Source organism: Echinops telfairi, unplaced genomic scaffold (assembly GCF_000313985.2).
Source record: "Echinops telfairi isolate 266 unplaced genomic scaffold, ASM31398v2 ScPeMD7_7467;HRSCAF=8505_0, whole genome shotgun sequence".
NCBI classification, from domain to species: Eukaryota; Metazoa; Chordata; class Mammalia; order Afrosoricida; family Tenrecidae; genus Echinops; species Echinops telfairi.
Genome location: NW_022111367.1, coordinates 8,825,468 through 8,838,595, shown reverse-complemented (window position 1 = coordinate 8,838,595; position 13,128 = coordinate 8,825,468). Strand labels below are relative to the sequence as shown.

Below are 13,128 nucleotides of genomic sequence, written 5' to 3'. Positions count from 1 at the left end.
CCGGTTGTGGTCCAGTTGGGTCACTGCTACCAAATGCCGCAAACAAAAGACTGTGTTGAGTGTCAGTCCATCCGGCCCTATTCTTGCCTGTGGGATGCCTTTTCTCCCCGTACTTCTGGTCCTTTGCTTGTTTCATGAATGTGTGATGATGGTTCTTTATATCATAATTCTTCTGCCATTGGTCGCACTTTCTCATCCTTTGACTCTGATGTCTTCAAGGTTGCTCAGAAGGTGCTGAAGAATGCCAAGCAGGCATGCCAAAGACTAGGACAGTACCGAATGCCGTTTGCTTGGGCAGCAAGGTAAGGCGCGCTCCTCTCGTACCTTTTGTATAGATAGATGGGTGTGGATAAGCAGAGACAAGGCAGCCTGTTCGGTTTGAGTTGTCCAGAGACAATGAGGACTTGAACATGTATACTGGGAAGAGCAGTGGTGCACAAATCTGCAGAGATAACGTACTGGTCTCACAGAGAGGAAAGTGCCTGGAGGGCACTGTGTTGAACCTAGCAGAGCAGACAGGAATGTTTGCTGAAGGGCTGGCCTCCCAGTCCCAGCCACCCGGCTCCAACCAGGAGTAGGGTGACCGGCCTCTGCTTCGTAAGGACTTGATTACGCATGCTGCTCCCTAAGCACAAGCCACTGGCTATGGCAATTTTCTACGTAAATGGAGTTAGTTGTTCGTCCTCATTGTAGCTCCCATGTTTTTAGGTTAAGGGATTGCCGTTGTCCCTTGACAATGGAATAATCATTGGTCTTCACGTAGAAACCTGAGTTCAGCTGTGGATTAATTGTTGGCCCTTTGAAAGCCTGATATAGAAATGTTTCTTTGATACTTCAGGACATTGTTTAAGGATGCATCTGGAAACCTCGACAAGAATGGCAGGTTTTCTGCTCTCTACAAGCAAGACAGCAATAAGCTATCAAACGATGACATGCTCAAGTTACTTGCAGACTTCCGGAAGTGAGTAGGTCTTATTTATTTGCACACCTGAAAAACAGAAGTTGTGGGGTGGGAAGGAAGTCTTTTAAATTGCTCGGGAATCTTAGGAGATGTTCGAATGGCAGCAGCACCTGCTCATGCTCTTGGGAAGGAGCATAAACAACACTGCTTTCTTTGCCATGAGCCCAGAGAGGGTTGTGCTGAGCTACCATTACCAAACATTTAACCGGAGATTCCCATCGAGGCAGCCTGGTCCAAGGGAGCGTTACAGGGCAGGATTTCTCATTTTCATTGACTGCAGACTTTCTGGTACACTAGATGGTGGATGAACCCCTGAAACTGTTGCCCTGAGGTCTTGTCTTGATTTTCCCCTTTCATTTGGGGTCCTTAATGACTTTAATATAACCCTGATTTTCCCTCCACTCACTTAATTTCCTCATAAGAACCCAATAGACCATCGTAGAACTGCTCATATGGGTTTCCAAGGCTGTTAATCTTTATGAGGTCAGCAGATGCATTCTGCCCCTCCCCCCTTGAACTCTAGCCCATATCCAAGAACAGTTCGTTCTGATAACAGGGCCCTGCTCGATACTCACCTGTATGAAATGATCACTGACGATAAGGGTGCTACAGCAAAGTGTGGTGAAGAAAGCAGATGGTGCCTGGCTCTCAATCAGGATAGTGTCTGGGGTCTTAATGCTTGTATTCAAACAAGCAGTCATCTAAGCGAGAAGTCAACCAAGTCCACATGGAAAAAGCACACCAACTCGTGTGATCCATAGCAGAATGACCGTAACAAGATGCCCATAACAAAATGCAAATATGACGAAAGGCTATGGGGGCTCGAACAACTCTCATCACAAATCCATACATACATCCATTGTGTCAAGCACATTTGTACATTTGTTGCCATCATCATTCTCAAAACATTTGCTTTCCACTGGAGTCCTTGGTATCAGCCCCTCATTTTTCCCCCTCCCTCCCCTCCTTCATGAACCCTTGATAATTTATAACTTCTTATCATTTTGTCATATCTTACACTGTCTGACATCTCCGTTAACCCAGATCTCTGTTGTCCATTCCCCAGCTAGGAGGTTATATGTAGATCCTTGTAATCAGTAACCCCTTTCCACCTCACCCTCCCTCTACCCTCCCAGTATCGCCACTCTGGTCCTGAAGGGATCATCTGTCCTGGATGCCCTGTGTTTCCAGTTCCTATCTGTACCAGTGTACATCCTGTGGTCTCACCAGATTTTTAAGGTAGAATTGGGATCATGATAGTGGGGCAGGGAGGAAGCATTTAAGAACTAGAGGAAAGTTGTATGTTTCATCGTTGCTACACTGCAGCCTGACTGGCTCGACTCCTCCTCGTGACCTTCTGTAAGGGGATGTCCAGTTGCCCATAGTTGGGCTTCAGGTCCCCAATCTGCACTCCCCTTCATTCACAATGATATGATTTTTTTGTTCTTTGATGCCTGATACCTCATCCCGTCAACACCTTGTGATCACACAGGCTGGTGTGCTTCTTCCATGTGGGCTTTGTTTCCCTGAATACTTATGAAAGTGTTACACATGCTTATACATTACTTTTATTGCCTCCATAACAATTCATTAAGCAGATAGGCCACACATTATTTAACTCTTCCCTTGTTTTTGGACACTTATAGTGTTTCTAATTTTTCAGGATTATAAATACAATCATATTAAATGTGTTTTTTTAAACCTCCTTTTATTGATAATACATAATATATAGTCATACATACTGTAATGACATACAGTAGTTACTGTTTTATTTCTAGCAAACTTTTGGCCATGCATATAGAATAAGAAGTATTTTGCTTTTATTAAAACCAATCACGTTTGGCTAAATAGATTCAAGTATTTCCTTCACTACAATATGAAACAAGTATTAAGAAAGATGTATGTCCATGTGTACTCTGGACAGTGAGCACATGATATGTTAGAGAGGAAAAATAAATCTACGTGGCCTACTTGTTAATGTTACTTCTTTATTTTCGTATCTAAGTGAATAAATTGGTATGTAAATAGTTAGCTGTGTGGAGAGACAAGCAGGCCAACAATTATCCATTTAGGATATGCCCAAGCCCAGCCCACTGCTGTTGAGTTGATCTCGACTTGTCAGGGCCCTGGAGGCCAGAGGAGAGCTGCTGTAATCTCCACAGAAGCAGGCTGCCTCCTCTTCTTCCCGGGGAGGGGCGACCGTGTGGGAGCCACTGGCCCTTGAGTCAGCAGCCCTTGCTTAATCTGCCGTGTCACCAAAGCAGCAATGTGCACCACAGTATCGGCCGATCATGGTCATCTCTTAGGCTCGGTGGTTTTTCATTTTCCACTTTATGAAAGATCTCTTGATCTTTTTAACATTACCAGTTGCTCTTGGATTCAAAACAAACAGGCACAATGAAGTTTTAAAAATTGTGATGGAGGTTGGGAACCCTAGCCGATCATGAAAGGACAGATAGGACATGAGACCACAGTTTTAGAAGGGGCCGTGCCGGTGGGGGCTGGTGGAGGGGGTAGTGGGCGGCAAGATAAAAGACTTCCGTGCCAAAGGGAACAGAGTTTGGAGATTGTGGGAGAGGTGGGGGTGGGGGGGGAAGATTAAGCAATGGGCTAGACTGTCGATGGGTGTTGCCCTGCGTGTAATGGCAACCAATGTACCAATGTGCTTGACGCAATGGATGGATGGATGGATTGTGATGAGAGCTGTACGCGTCCCCAATAAAATGATTTTTTAATAAATAAATAAAATGGAATAAAAGGGGGAAATGCAAAAAAAAGCAAGAGAGAGCCACTTCAAAAAAAAAGAAAGAAAAATAGCAGTACACAAGAAAAAGAGATCAGAATGGCTGGAGGATAGACCATTGGGGGATTTGATTCGTAGTTTAAACTGTTGGATACAGAGTTGATGATCTAAAACGTATGCTCCCACTGAATTTGCAATTCAAAACTGTTATTTTTTTTAAAAAGCCATTCTCTCCTGAGCTTGTTAGCTCAAGACTTCCCTCCCACACCGGCCCTTCAGACAGCCCTAGATCAGGGTCTGTCTTCTGGGGCCGTTGGGCGGTGGGGTTTACAGGATGATTATTATCGCAAAGTGATCTGAGCTCAAAGCCTAGGCCAACCTCTGGGAGCGCAGGCCTTCGTGGGCCGAGAACCCCATGAGAGTGTTTTCCCTTCCTGCCTGTGCTCCTTAACGAGGGGCTAGTTGGTAGAGTGTGCTCCAGATGGCTGGTGAACGCCCCAGAATCATGAAAGTCAGGACTAGATTCAAGTAGCATCAGAATATGCACAGTGCAGGGGGGGGGGGCTGCTGAGGGTGGGGACCGGCAAGCAGTAGCCTTCTGTGTGAGAATCCAGAATCATGGCTGCGAATTCCACTAAATGAGGAGGAAAAGCCGTCTGGAGGTGAGATGGTGGAACATTTCCTCGTGGCTAGTGACAGCTGAGGCCCTTACGATGTTAGAGAGGGGACTCCTGTCTGGGACTGAGGTTAGGACAAATACTAAAGCAAACATTGGGAGAACACCCAGTTGGCACTCGGCACGTTGCTAAATGACTTCCAGTTCTACATTTTGGTGGCTCTGCACGAGCCCAACGTGTATGATCCAGGAGCACTCTATTCAGTGGTACCCCTCGTGCTGAGATTCATTACGCGGAGGCCTTTGTGTTTAACCTGATAACCACTAACCCCAGGTGGCTGTTGAGCCCTGGGAACACTGAGATGTGCTACTGGACGTGTAAATACACATCTGCTTTCAAAGACTTAGAATGGACATGTTTATACTGATCACCTGTTGAAATAGGCATGCGAATTTATTAGGTAAAATAAAATGTGCTCTTAGGATGAATGTTCCCAATTTCTTTGTCCTTTGAGTAGAAGGGCCCTTGCGGTTTGCATGATCTTTGCCTTGGGAGCCCTGCACTAGAACTAACATATCTGACTTTCTCTCCGTTCGGTTTCAGACCTGAGAAGATGGCGAAACTCCCGGTGATTTTAGGCAATCTTGACATTACCCTGGACAACGTTTCCTCCGACTTGCCTAGTAAGTGCTCCGTCCTGCGTAAGAAGCAGACACCGTGTTGTTCCGTTGTGTTTGACTTCCGTTTGCTTTGCTTTCATCTCTTTCTAGATTACGTTAACTCATCATACATTCCCACGAAACAATTTGACACCTGCACCAAAATCCCCATCACGTTTGAAGTCGAGGAATTTGTGCCCTGCATCCCCAAACACACTCAGCCGTACACGGTCTACAGCAATCACTTGTATGTTTATCCTAAGTACTTGAAATATGACAGTCAGAAGTCCTTTGCCAAGGTGAGTGCAAAGAGGGGTGAGGGGGCTTTCATTTTGGATATCAAATTCTCTCTTGGGATTTGGCGTCTCCTGCTCCTTTTAAAATACTTACATATTCTCTTTGTTTTGGTGCCTCCTCACCCCTCTCCCCCTTCAAAACTGCTGCAGGCTAGAAATATCGCTGTTTGCATCGAATTTAAAGATTCCGATGAAGAGGATGCTCAGCCTCTGGAGGTGTGTCTTTCTTGTGTATATTCACATGCATCATCTCATTTTCCCATTTAAAATGATATTGTACAACTGAAGGATTTTGAGCACGTTTTAACTGACACGAAAATAGCTAACTGTACATGGGAAATAACCATGTGTGCTGAACCAAACAGAATGTGGAATTATTCAGCTTTCGCTCCTCATTCATGGTTTCTGTTTTGTTATACATTTTTAGGGATGAAGGTTTCTTATTCATACGCTAGTCGGTTGATATTTATTGCCCGCCGCCATGAGCCAGGCATTGCGTGGGTATTAGGACAGGCATTAGGCAGATTGATCGCAACAGTCGTGAAAGATGAACTATAAGCCAGTTGTCTTTGAGCCATCCCAACTCATGAAGACACTCCGTGTGTGTCAGCGCAGAGCTCTGCTGCTCTCGGGCGGCAGTGGCTGTCTTCTGGGGCGGCTGGGCGGTGGGGTTTGCAGGATGATTCTCATCGCAAAGTGAGCTGAGCTGAAAGCCAAGGCCAGCCTCTGGGGGTGCTGGCCTTCATTCAAAAGGAGGCTGCCCGGCTTTTCTTCAGGGGCAGCTCTCAGTGATCTCAAATCTCCGTCCTCTTAGCGAGCCGTGAAGTATGTTATATTCTTGTCCACCACCCACGGCCTCCAAATCAAACTCCGATTGCTGTGGTCCACGCCAACTCAGAATGACTTCATCTCTATCAGAGCAGACCTGTGAGCCACGAGTGCCTGCACACTGGCTTCTTTTCAGAAGCAAATATCCAGACCTTTCCTGTGAGGTACCTCCTGGTGGACTTTAGCCTCCGATTTCTTGGCCAGCAGCCAGTTGCATTAACCAGATGCATCACTCAGGGACTTTGGATTAGTAGTAGATGACCTTTATTATGTTATAGTAGTAATGACAGTAGTAGATAATGGGTGGCTTTTTAAATACGCCTTACATTATAAGCTCTTCTCTTAGTGCTTTATGTATACATTCTCTTCTTCTCATGATCTTTTGAGTTAGGTATTATGAGTAGTATTACCTACCCACAGTTTTTTTGGCAGAGGAGACTAAGGTAGAGAATTTCAACAAATTGTTTCTGGTCCCATATTAACATTAATGAAAAGAAAAGCTCAGTGCCACTGAGAACTAGTGACAGAATTGAACAGAATGTGCTATAGATTAAAATAGAACTGTCCTTACGGGTCTCGGAGACTAAATCTTCATGGGAGTAGAAAGTCTTATCCTTCATTACCTGGAATTCAAGGCCAGGCAGTCTGCCTCCAGAACTCACATTCTTTGTGGTAACTGTCAAGATGACTAGCAAAGGGAAACAAAGATAAAAAGGAATAAAATACAGATTTGTCCCTTTGTCGGCAAGGATTCAGTTTAGTAAGAAACACTATTATGGGGGGAAATTATACGTAATAAGTAATCCTTGGTCACACGGAAGGTTTTGAAATGTTTGTTAATCGTTTATTGGGGCAGGACAGAATAATTATTGTACAAGGTGTAAAGGGGGAAGAATAAAGAAGAGCCCTGATAGCATAGTGGTTATGCACCGGGCTGCTAGACACAAGGTCAGCAGTTTGAAACTACCAGCCACTTCTCAGGAGGAAAGGAGGCTTTCTCCTCCCAGGAAGAGTTAGTCTTGGAAGCGCGCGCGGGCAGTCCTACCCTATTCTACAGAGCCCTGATGAGTCAGGATTGATTTGGCAGCGGTGAGTTTGGCTGAAGGGGGAGATGCTATGTTCTGCAGGAGCACCTCGTTCTGTACAGCATTTCCGAGCCCCATGTCTTGGTTTCTATGGACTGCTGTGTTTTGTCTTTGTGCACCCTCATCTCAGAGCATTTATGGCAGACCTGGCGGGCCAGTGTTCACGAGAAGCGCCTTTGCTGCGGTTTTACACCATCACCAAAACCCAGAATTTTATGATGAGGTAAGAGAGGTTTTCTAGGGAAAACTCGAGTTTTAGACCTGTTCTAAATGGCTCCAGGCCATCCGTTCAGGAAAACAAAATTTAAGAGTTGCTTCAATCTGCTGTACTGAAACTTTGCAGTGATGGGATGGATCGTCTTGAAGTATTTCTAGAACTAAATATTGAAGTGTTTATTTAATATGTTTTTCCAATAATAAAAGTAGCATACTTGTGAAAATAATTTGGAAGCTGCAGATAATATAGAGCAGACATGATATATTTCCCAACATAATCTTCATCACCACTCTGTTTAATGTCATAGCATGTTTATTTTCAGATTCGTAATTAAGTGTACAGACCAAATGAAGCTCACTGCCATTGAGTCCATGCTAACTCATAGTGACCCTTGGTGAGTTTCCAAGCCCGAAACTGTTTATGGGAGTAGAAGCCCAGTCTTTCTCCCAAGGAACTTCTGGTGGTTTCGAACTGCTGACCATGCAGATAGCAGTCCACCACGTCACCACTACACATCCTCATTTTATTGCTCTGTCCTTACAGACACTGGGCTTTTTTAGGAATCAGAGGTTTGTGGCAGCCCGGGCTGAGAAAGTCTCCGGGCATGCTTTCACAGCAGCGTGTGCTCATCTTGGGTCTGTGTCTTGTTTGGGTCATTTTTACAGTATTGAAATCTTTTTTCCATCATGCTATTGCACACTGCCTAGCCAGACTACATTATAACTATAACTCTAGATGCACCGGAAACCAAGCATGCCTCGTGCCTTGCTTTGTGCTGTTCGCTTCATTGCGGTGATCTGGTGTGGAGGCTGCAACGTCTCCTTGGTAAGGCTGAATGTGTGGTCTTGGTCCTGAGACTGTGTTTCTTACCATTGCTTTGGCTTGTGTCGAACTGAGCAGTGTATTTCATTAAAGCCACAATATGAATTCTAGTTTTATACATTCTATTATGGTTTTCAAAAAACCATAACCAAAAAACGTTAACCCTGGTAATGTCATGGTAACTCATGGGGCTGCTAACTGCAAGGTCAGCAGATGGAGACCAGCAGCTGCTCTGAGAGAGAAGGAGGAGACTGTCTACTCCCGTACAGAGCTACAGTCTTGGAAACCCACAGGAGTAGTTCTACCCTCTCTCTAGGGCCGCCATGGTCGGCATCAACTTGATGGCAGTGAGTTTGGTTTACTCAGTTAGCATAAGCTGGCCTAGTAGTGTCTGTGTTTTGCATACTAATGCTTTTTCAGAGTTGAAAATACGCATCGGCCCTTCTTCTGTTTCCAGTCTGAATGAAGGAGCCTTTTCCTCCTTGGCAAGAAGTGCAGTCTCAGAGGGCTGTGAATGCACACGTTCCTATCATTCTGGAGAACAAGCTCACCTTTGTGTATTGAGTGGCACGTTCGTTGTGACACTGCGCTCCCTGGAGATTCTTGTTCATTGTTTTTGGATGTTAGAAGGATTGTTCTTTTTGCCTCCCTCGCAGATTAAAATAGAATTACCCACCCAGCTCCACGAGAGGCACCACTTGCTGTTCACATTCTTCCACGTCAGCTGTGATAACTCAAGTAAAGGAAGCACAAAGAAGAAGGACGTGGTCGAAACACAAGGTTTGGGACCTTCCCTTCCCTGGGCTGTCATGTGCTGGCCTTAGTCTGTGCTGGCACCCTTCAGCAAAAGGGTGAAGGGAGCAGCATGGCCGGAGAGCGGCATGCCTCTGTTGCATCTGTAGATTTTTATACGTCATGGCTTTAGGATCCTAATCCCAAAGAGAACAAGCCACGTTGTAGACGTTGTTCAGCAGACACCTTTGACATGCTTTACCGTGATTGATATGAACCGTTCTTAAAGGTCAGGTGGTGTGGTGACACTGACCTTCTTCCCCCAGTCCCTGTGCACTCATGGTGGGCTTTGCCCTTCCTTGTTCTCAACAGTTGGGTATTCCTGGCTTCCGCTCCTGAAGGATGGAAGGGTGGTGACGAATGAGCAGCACATCCCCGTGGCGGTGAACCTTCCATCTGGCTACCTTGGCTACCCGGAGCTTGGGATGGGCAGGGTAGGTGCATTGTCAGATTGTTGGACCCCAATTCAGGCAGAAAACAGGACAAAACAACCCAAATATCAAACCTCCCCTCTCCCCAGCCACCCCGACCTCCACCACTCATGTAGACACAAAAAAACACAGCGTTCTTGCTAGTGCCAGCACTTTGGTTTCGGTCATTCCTTTCCAGTCTAACAGACCATTGAAAGGCATGTTGTTAACAGTTATCATAATCTCAGAATTATTATAGTTGGACTATAATTGTATAAGCCCTGAACTCCCGCAAAGAGTTACAATCTTGGAAACTCACAGGGTCAGTTCTGTCCTGCTGTATAGCAGTGGTTCTCAACCTTCCTAATGCCATGACCCTTTAATACAGTTCCTCATGTGGTGGTGACCCCAACCATAAAGTTATTTTCATTGCTACTTCATAACTGTAATTTTGCTACTATTATGAATTGTAATGTAAATATCCGATAGGTGGGATATATTTTCATTGTTACAAATTGAACATCATTAAAGCATAGTGATTCATCACAAAAACAATATGTAATTATATATTGTGAAATATTTATTTCTAATGACAAATAAATGAAATTTTGTCTTGAAGCGTGGTGTAGCATGGCTAACAGTCTTCACGCTGGGTACTCGTATGTGGATGTATGTATCTGCATGTGGGCGGACCCGCCTGGACATGGATAGAGGAGCAGTGTCTTGGTTCTTAAGACCATCAGAAATATGTGTTTTCCAATGGTCTTAGACAACGCCTGTGAAAGGGTCGTTCGACCCCCCAAAGGGGTCCCGACCCACAGGTTGAGAACCGCTGCCCTCTAGTATGGCTATAAGACAGAATTGACTCCATGACAGAGGGTTTGGTTTTTTGCGTTTGGATCTCACAGTCCCTCTGCAGGGAACTGAAGACATGGAGCTGCTACATGAGGTCGAAGTCTGTCTCTGCCAGTAACCAGGTCATGTGTAAACAGGCACGCTGGTCGGCATTTCCTTCTAGCATGTTGGAAGTTCTCATCCGAGGGTAGCCAGGAAGATAACGCACTGATTGATTAAAGCGTAGTCTCACCCAGACTCCTCCAGTAGGTTTGTTGGTCTTGTTTTTAGCGATCTTGAAAGTTATAGATTTTAGTTTTATGACATCTGCTAAGATCGGCTTCCCTTTGTTGGAACTTAAATGGTGTGAGATGTGGGCCCGTATTATGAACAGGTAGTTAAAGATGTCAAATTAGCCTTAGTCTGAGCATGAGAAAAATAGAGGTTTCAGAAGTTAAAATCCTTATATACGAGCCTTTGCCTGTACCGGACATACTTACAGTCTTGCTTGCTTTATCTGGACTCTTCGGTCCTCCTTCTCAGAATCCTGGCCTCAAACTGGCGAAGCCACTGGTAGAACAGGATTCCTCTCCTTTCAAATGGACAGTAACTTCTACAGTGGCCACTACCTAGAAAGGATAACAGAAAGCACAGGAGAAAGCGTGCTGGACGAGGCTTCGGGGAGTAGGGAAGTGGGTAGAGGGTGGCGTTCTACACATCGCATTTCGCTCTAGACCAAGCACAGCTAGCAAGTCATTGAAGCTGTTTGGGCCGCCAGCAGCTCATCAGAACACTAATTACTGACCGAGATCATGCCTGAAGTCAAGAGCGCTAATCTGATATCTCTTCTGCCGTATTTTTCCCCCCAGCATTATGGTCCAGAAATTAAATGGGTAGATGGAGGCAAGCCACTGTTGAAAGTTTCGACGCACCTGGTCTCTACCGTGTACACTCAGGTACGATGCTAATCTGCTAAGAGGAACTCTGGTTTCTCAGCGACTAAGCGGCAACATTAATTTCTAAGACAACATTCTAATTGATTATGCTACAGGTATATGTGTATCCTATAAGTCTTTTCTCCTCCTCCTTGTTCTTCGTTAAAAAGAGTACCAGTAAGTCAAAAAGTATTGCTGTTCAAGATCTAGGTCATACATTCATGGATTGATTTGTTTATTTTTACAAGCTGTGTTTGAACCTGTCTCTGTGACCGGTGGGTGAGTGCAGACAAATGCTCTCATTAATACACTTGAGTCGGCCTCATTGTGGTGCCTTCAAAAGAAAAAGGGTCCAATCTAACCAGGGGCTCCCAAGGGGATCTGCTGGCCAGTTACTTTCAAGGCAGAGAGATCAGTTCAGAAGACAACGGTTTGTTTTCTGAAATGACACAGGACCACCATGGGGGCTCATTATGAAAACACTTTGAAGAAAAACACCAAAAACGTCATTGGTGAGGAAAAGGCAAGACCATTGCACTGAGGATGCTTGCTCAATCACAAAATGCACCGTTGTTTGTTGAGGGTCAAAAGGACTGTCCTACGAGAATTCCTTTGGGAAACTTTATCCCATCCACCTGATAACCCTGATCTGGCCCCCTTAGACATTATCTTTGTGTTCCCCGAAGTCAAAGAACGTTGAAAAAGAACACACTTTGAGTTCTGCGAGGATGCTCAACCTGCCGTGTTGACCTGGTGGGAATTGAAAGGTACAGAATTCTTCAGAAGGGGTTAGAGGTGGAGACACGGTCTACAGAAGTGTATGGCTTAGATAAAGGACACATCGAGAAACAGTAGCTGCACATTTTGATGGCTTTATTTAATGAATGTTTCTATGATTTGATAGCAATACTTTTGACTTACCCTCTGCATGCCAGGCACTCATGTGCGTTGATATAAAGAAACAGTGCCAATAACATTTCCTCAAAAAAAAAAAATTTTTTTTTCCTCTTTTGTTGACAAACTTGCTGGTCGTTCGATGTTGTCATTTCTAGGTGATCGGTGTCATATTCTAACAAAGATATGTATGCTACATGAAACATTTCCTCAGAATCTGTGTTTAAAAAAAGTCTTCTTTTTTCTAGGATCAGCATTTACATAACTTTTTCCAGTACTGTCAGAAAACGGAATCGGGAGCCCAAGCCTTAGGGAACGAACTTGTAAAATACCTTAAGGTACAGACCGCCTTTTTTGTAACTATGTTTTTATTTTACTTATTTTCTTTTTGATGAAAATATGCACAAAACAGCATCCATTCACTAGCTTCTACGTGACTAGTTCACTGAGAGAGGTTACACGTGTCTTACTGGTCAGAATTCTCACCATTTCTACCCGTGTTTTTTCACCACCGCTAACAGACTCGCTGCTTCGTGAAGTGCTATCTGTGCTCAAGGGTTACTGTTGTCAACTTGATCTTTTAAAAAATTAATTCTTTAAGAAAATTATTTCTTTTAAAAAGTTCCTTATGCAAGGAAAACCTTCTTTATCAATGAAGTTAAGCCACTGTTTAGTTAAAACATGTCATCATGGAATATTTTTTGTTCAAGATTTTAACAGTGTTCCCAGATGATAGGTTTTAGGGGTCCAGCCAATCTCATTGAACCCAGTAGGTTTGGCCTCCAGTAGAACTTTAAGCTGTTTCACAGTTTCTCTCCTTTTGATCAGAATTCAGCTCTTGAGTTCTTGATCGAAACATTCAGCAATGGTTGCTGGGCACTATCTATTTCTTAGGATCTCATGGCAAAGAGACATTGGATGCAATTAGATCTGCAGTCCCTGTCTTCCTCTTGTCCCTGGGACTCCTCCTTTCTCTTTTCAAATAGGCACCAATTGTTGTGTCACATGGGACAGTTGGCAAGCTTTTAAGAATAC

At 44.4% G+C, this 13,128-nt stretch overlaps 1 protein-coding gene across 1 annotated transcript in view; it reads left to right on the top strand.

Moving 5' to 3' along the window:
• The window catches only part of DOCK9 (dedicator of cytokinesis 9), a 215,185-nt gene that overhangs the window by 100,615 nt on the left and 101,442 nt on the right, over positions 1 to 13,128 (top strand). Inside the window, exons 14-23 of the mRNA XM_045283765.1 lie at positions 220 to 302; positions 839 to 961; positions 4,925 to 5,004; positions 5,092 to 5,279; positions 5,427 to 5,492; positions 7,320 to 7,412; positions 8,885 to 9,008; positions 9,333 to 9,454; positions 11,134 to 11,220; positions 12,342 to 12,431. Of these exons, the coding sequence (XP_045139700.1) occupies positions 220 to 302; positions 839 to 961; positions 4,925 to 5,004; positions 5,092 to 5,279; positions 5,427 to 5,492; positions 7,320 to 7,412; positions 8,885 to 9,008; positions 9,333 to 9,454; positions 11,134 to 11,220; positions 12,342 to 12,431 (1,056 nt within the window). The remainder of the gene's footprint in view (positions 1 to 219; positions 303 to 838; positions 962 to 4,924; positions 5,005 to 5,091; positions 5,280 to 5,426; positions 5,493 to 7,319; positions 7,413 to 8,884; positions 9,009 to 9,332; positions 9,455 to 11,133; positions 11,221 to 12,341; positions 12,432 to 13,128) is intronic.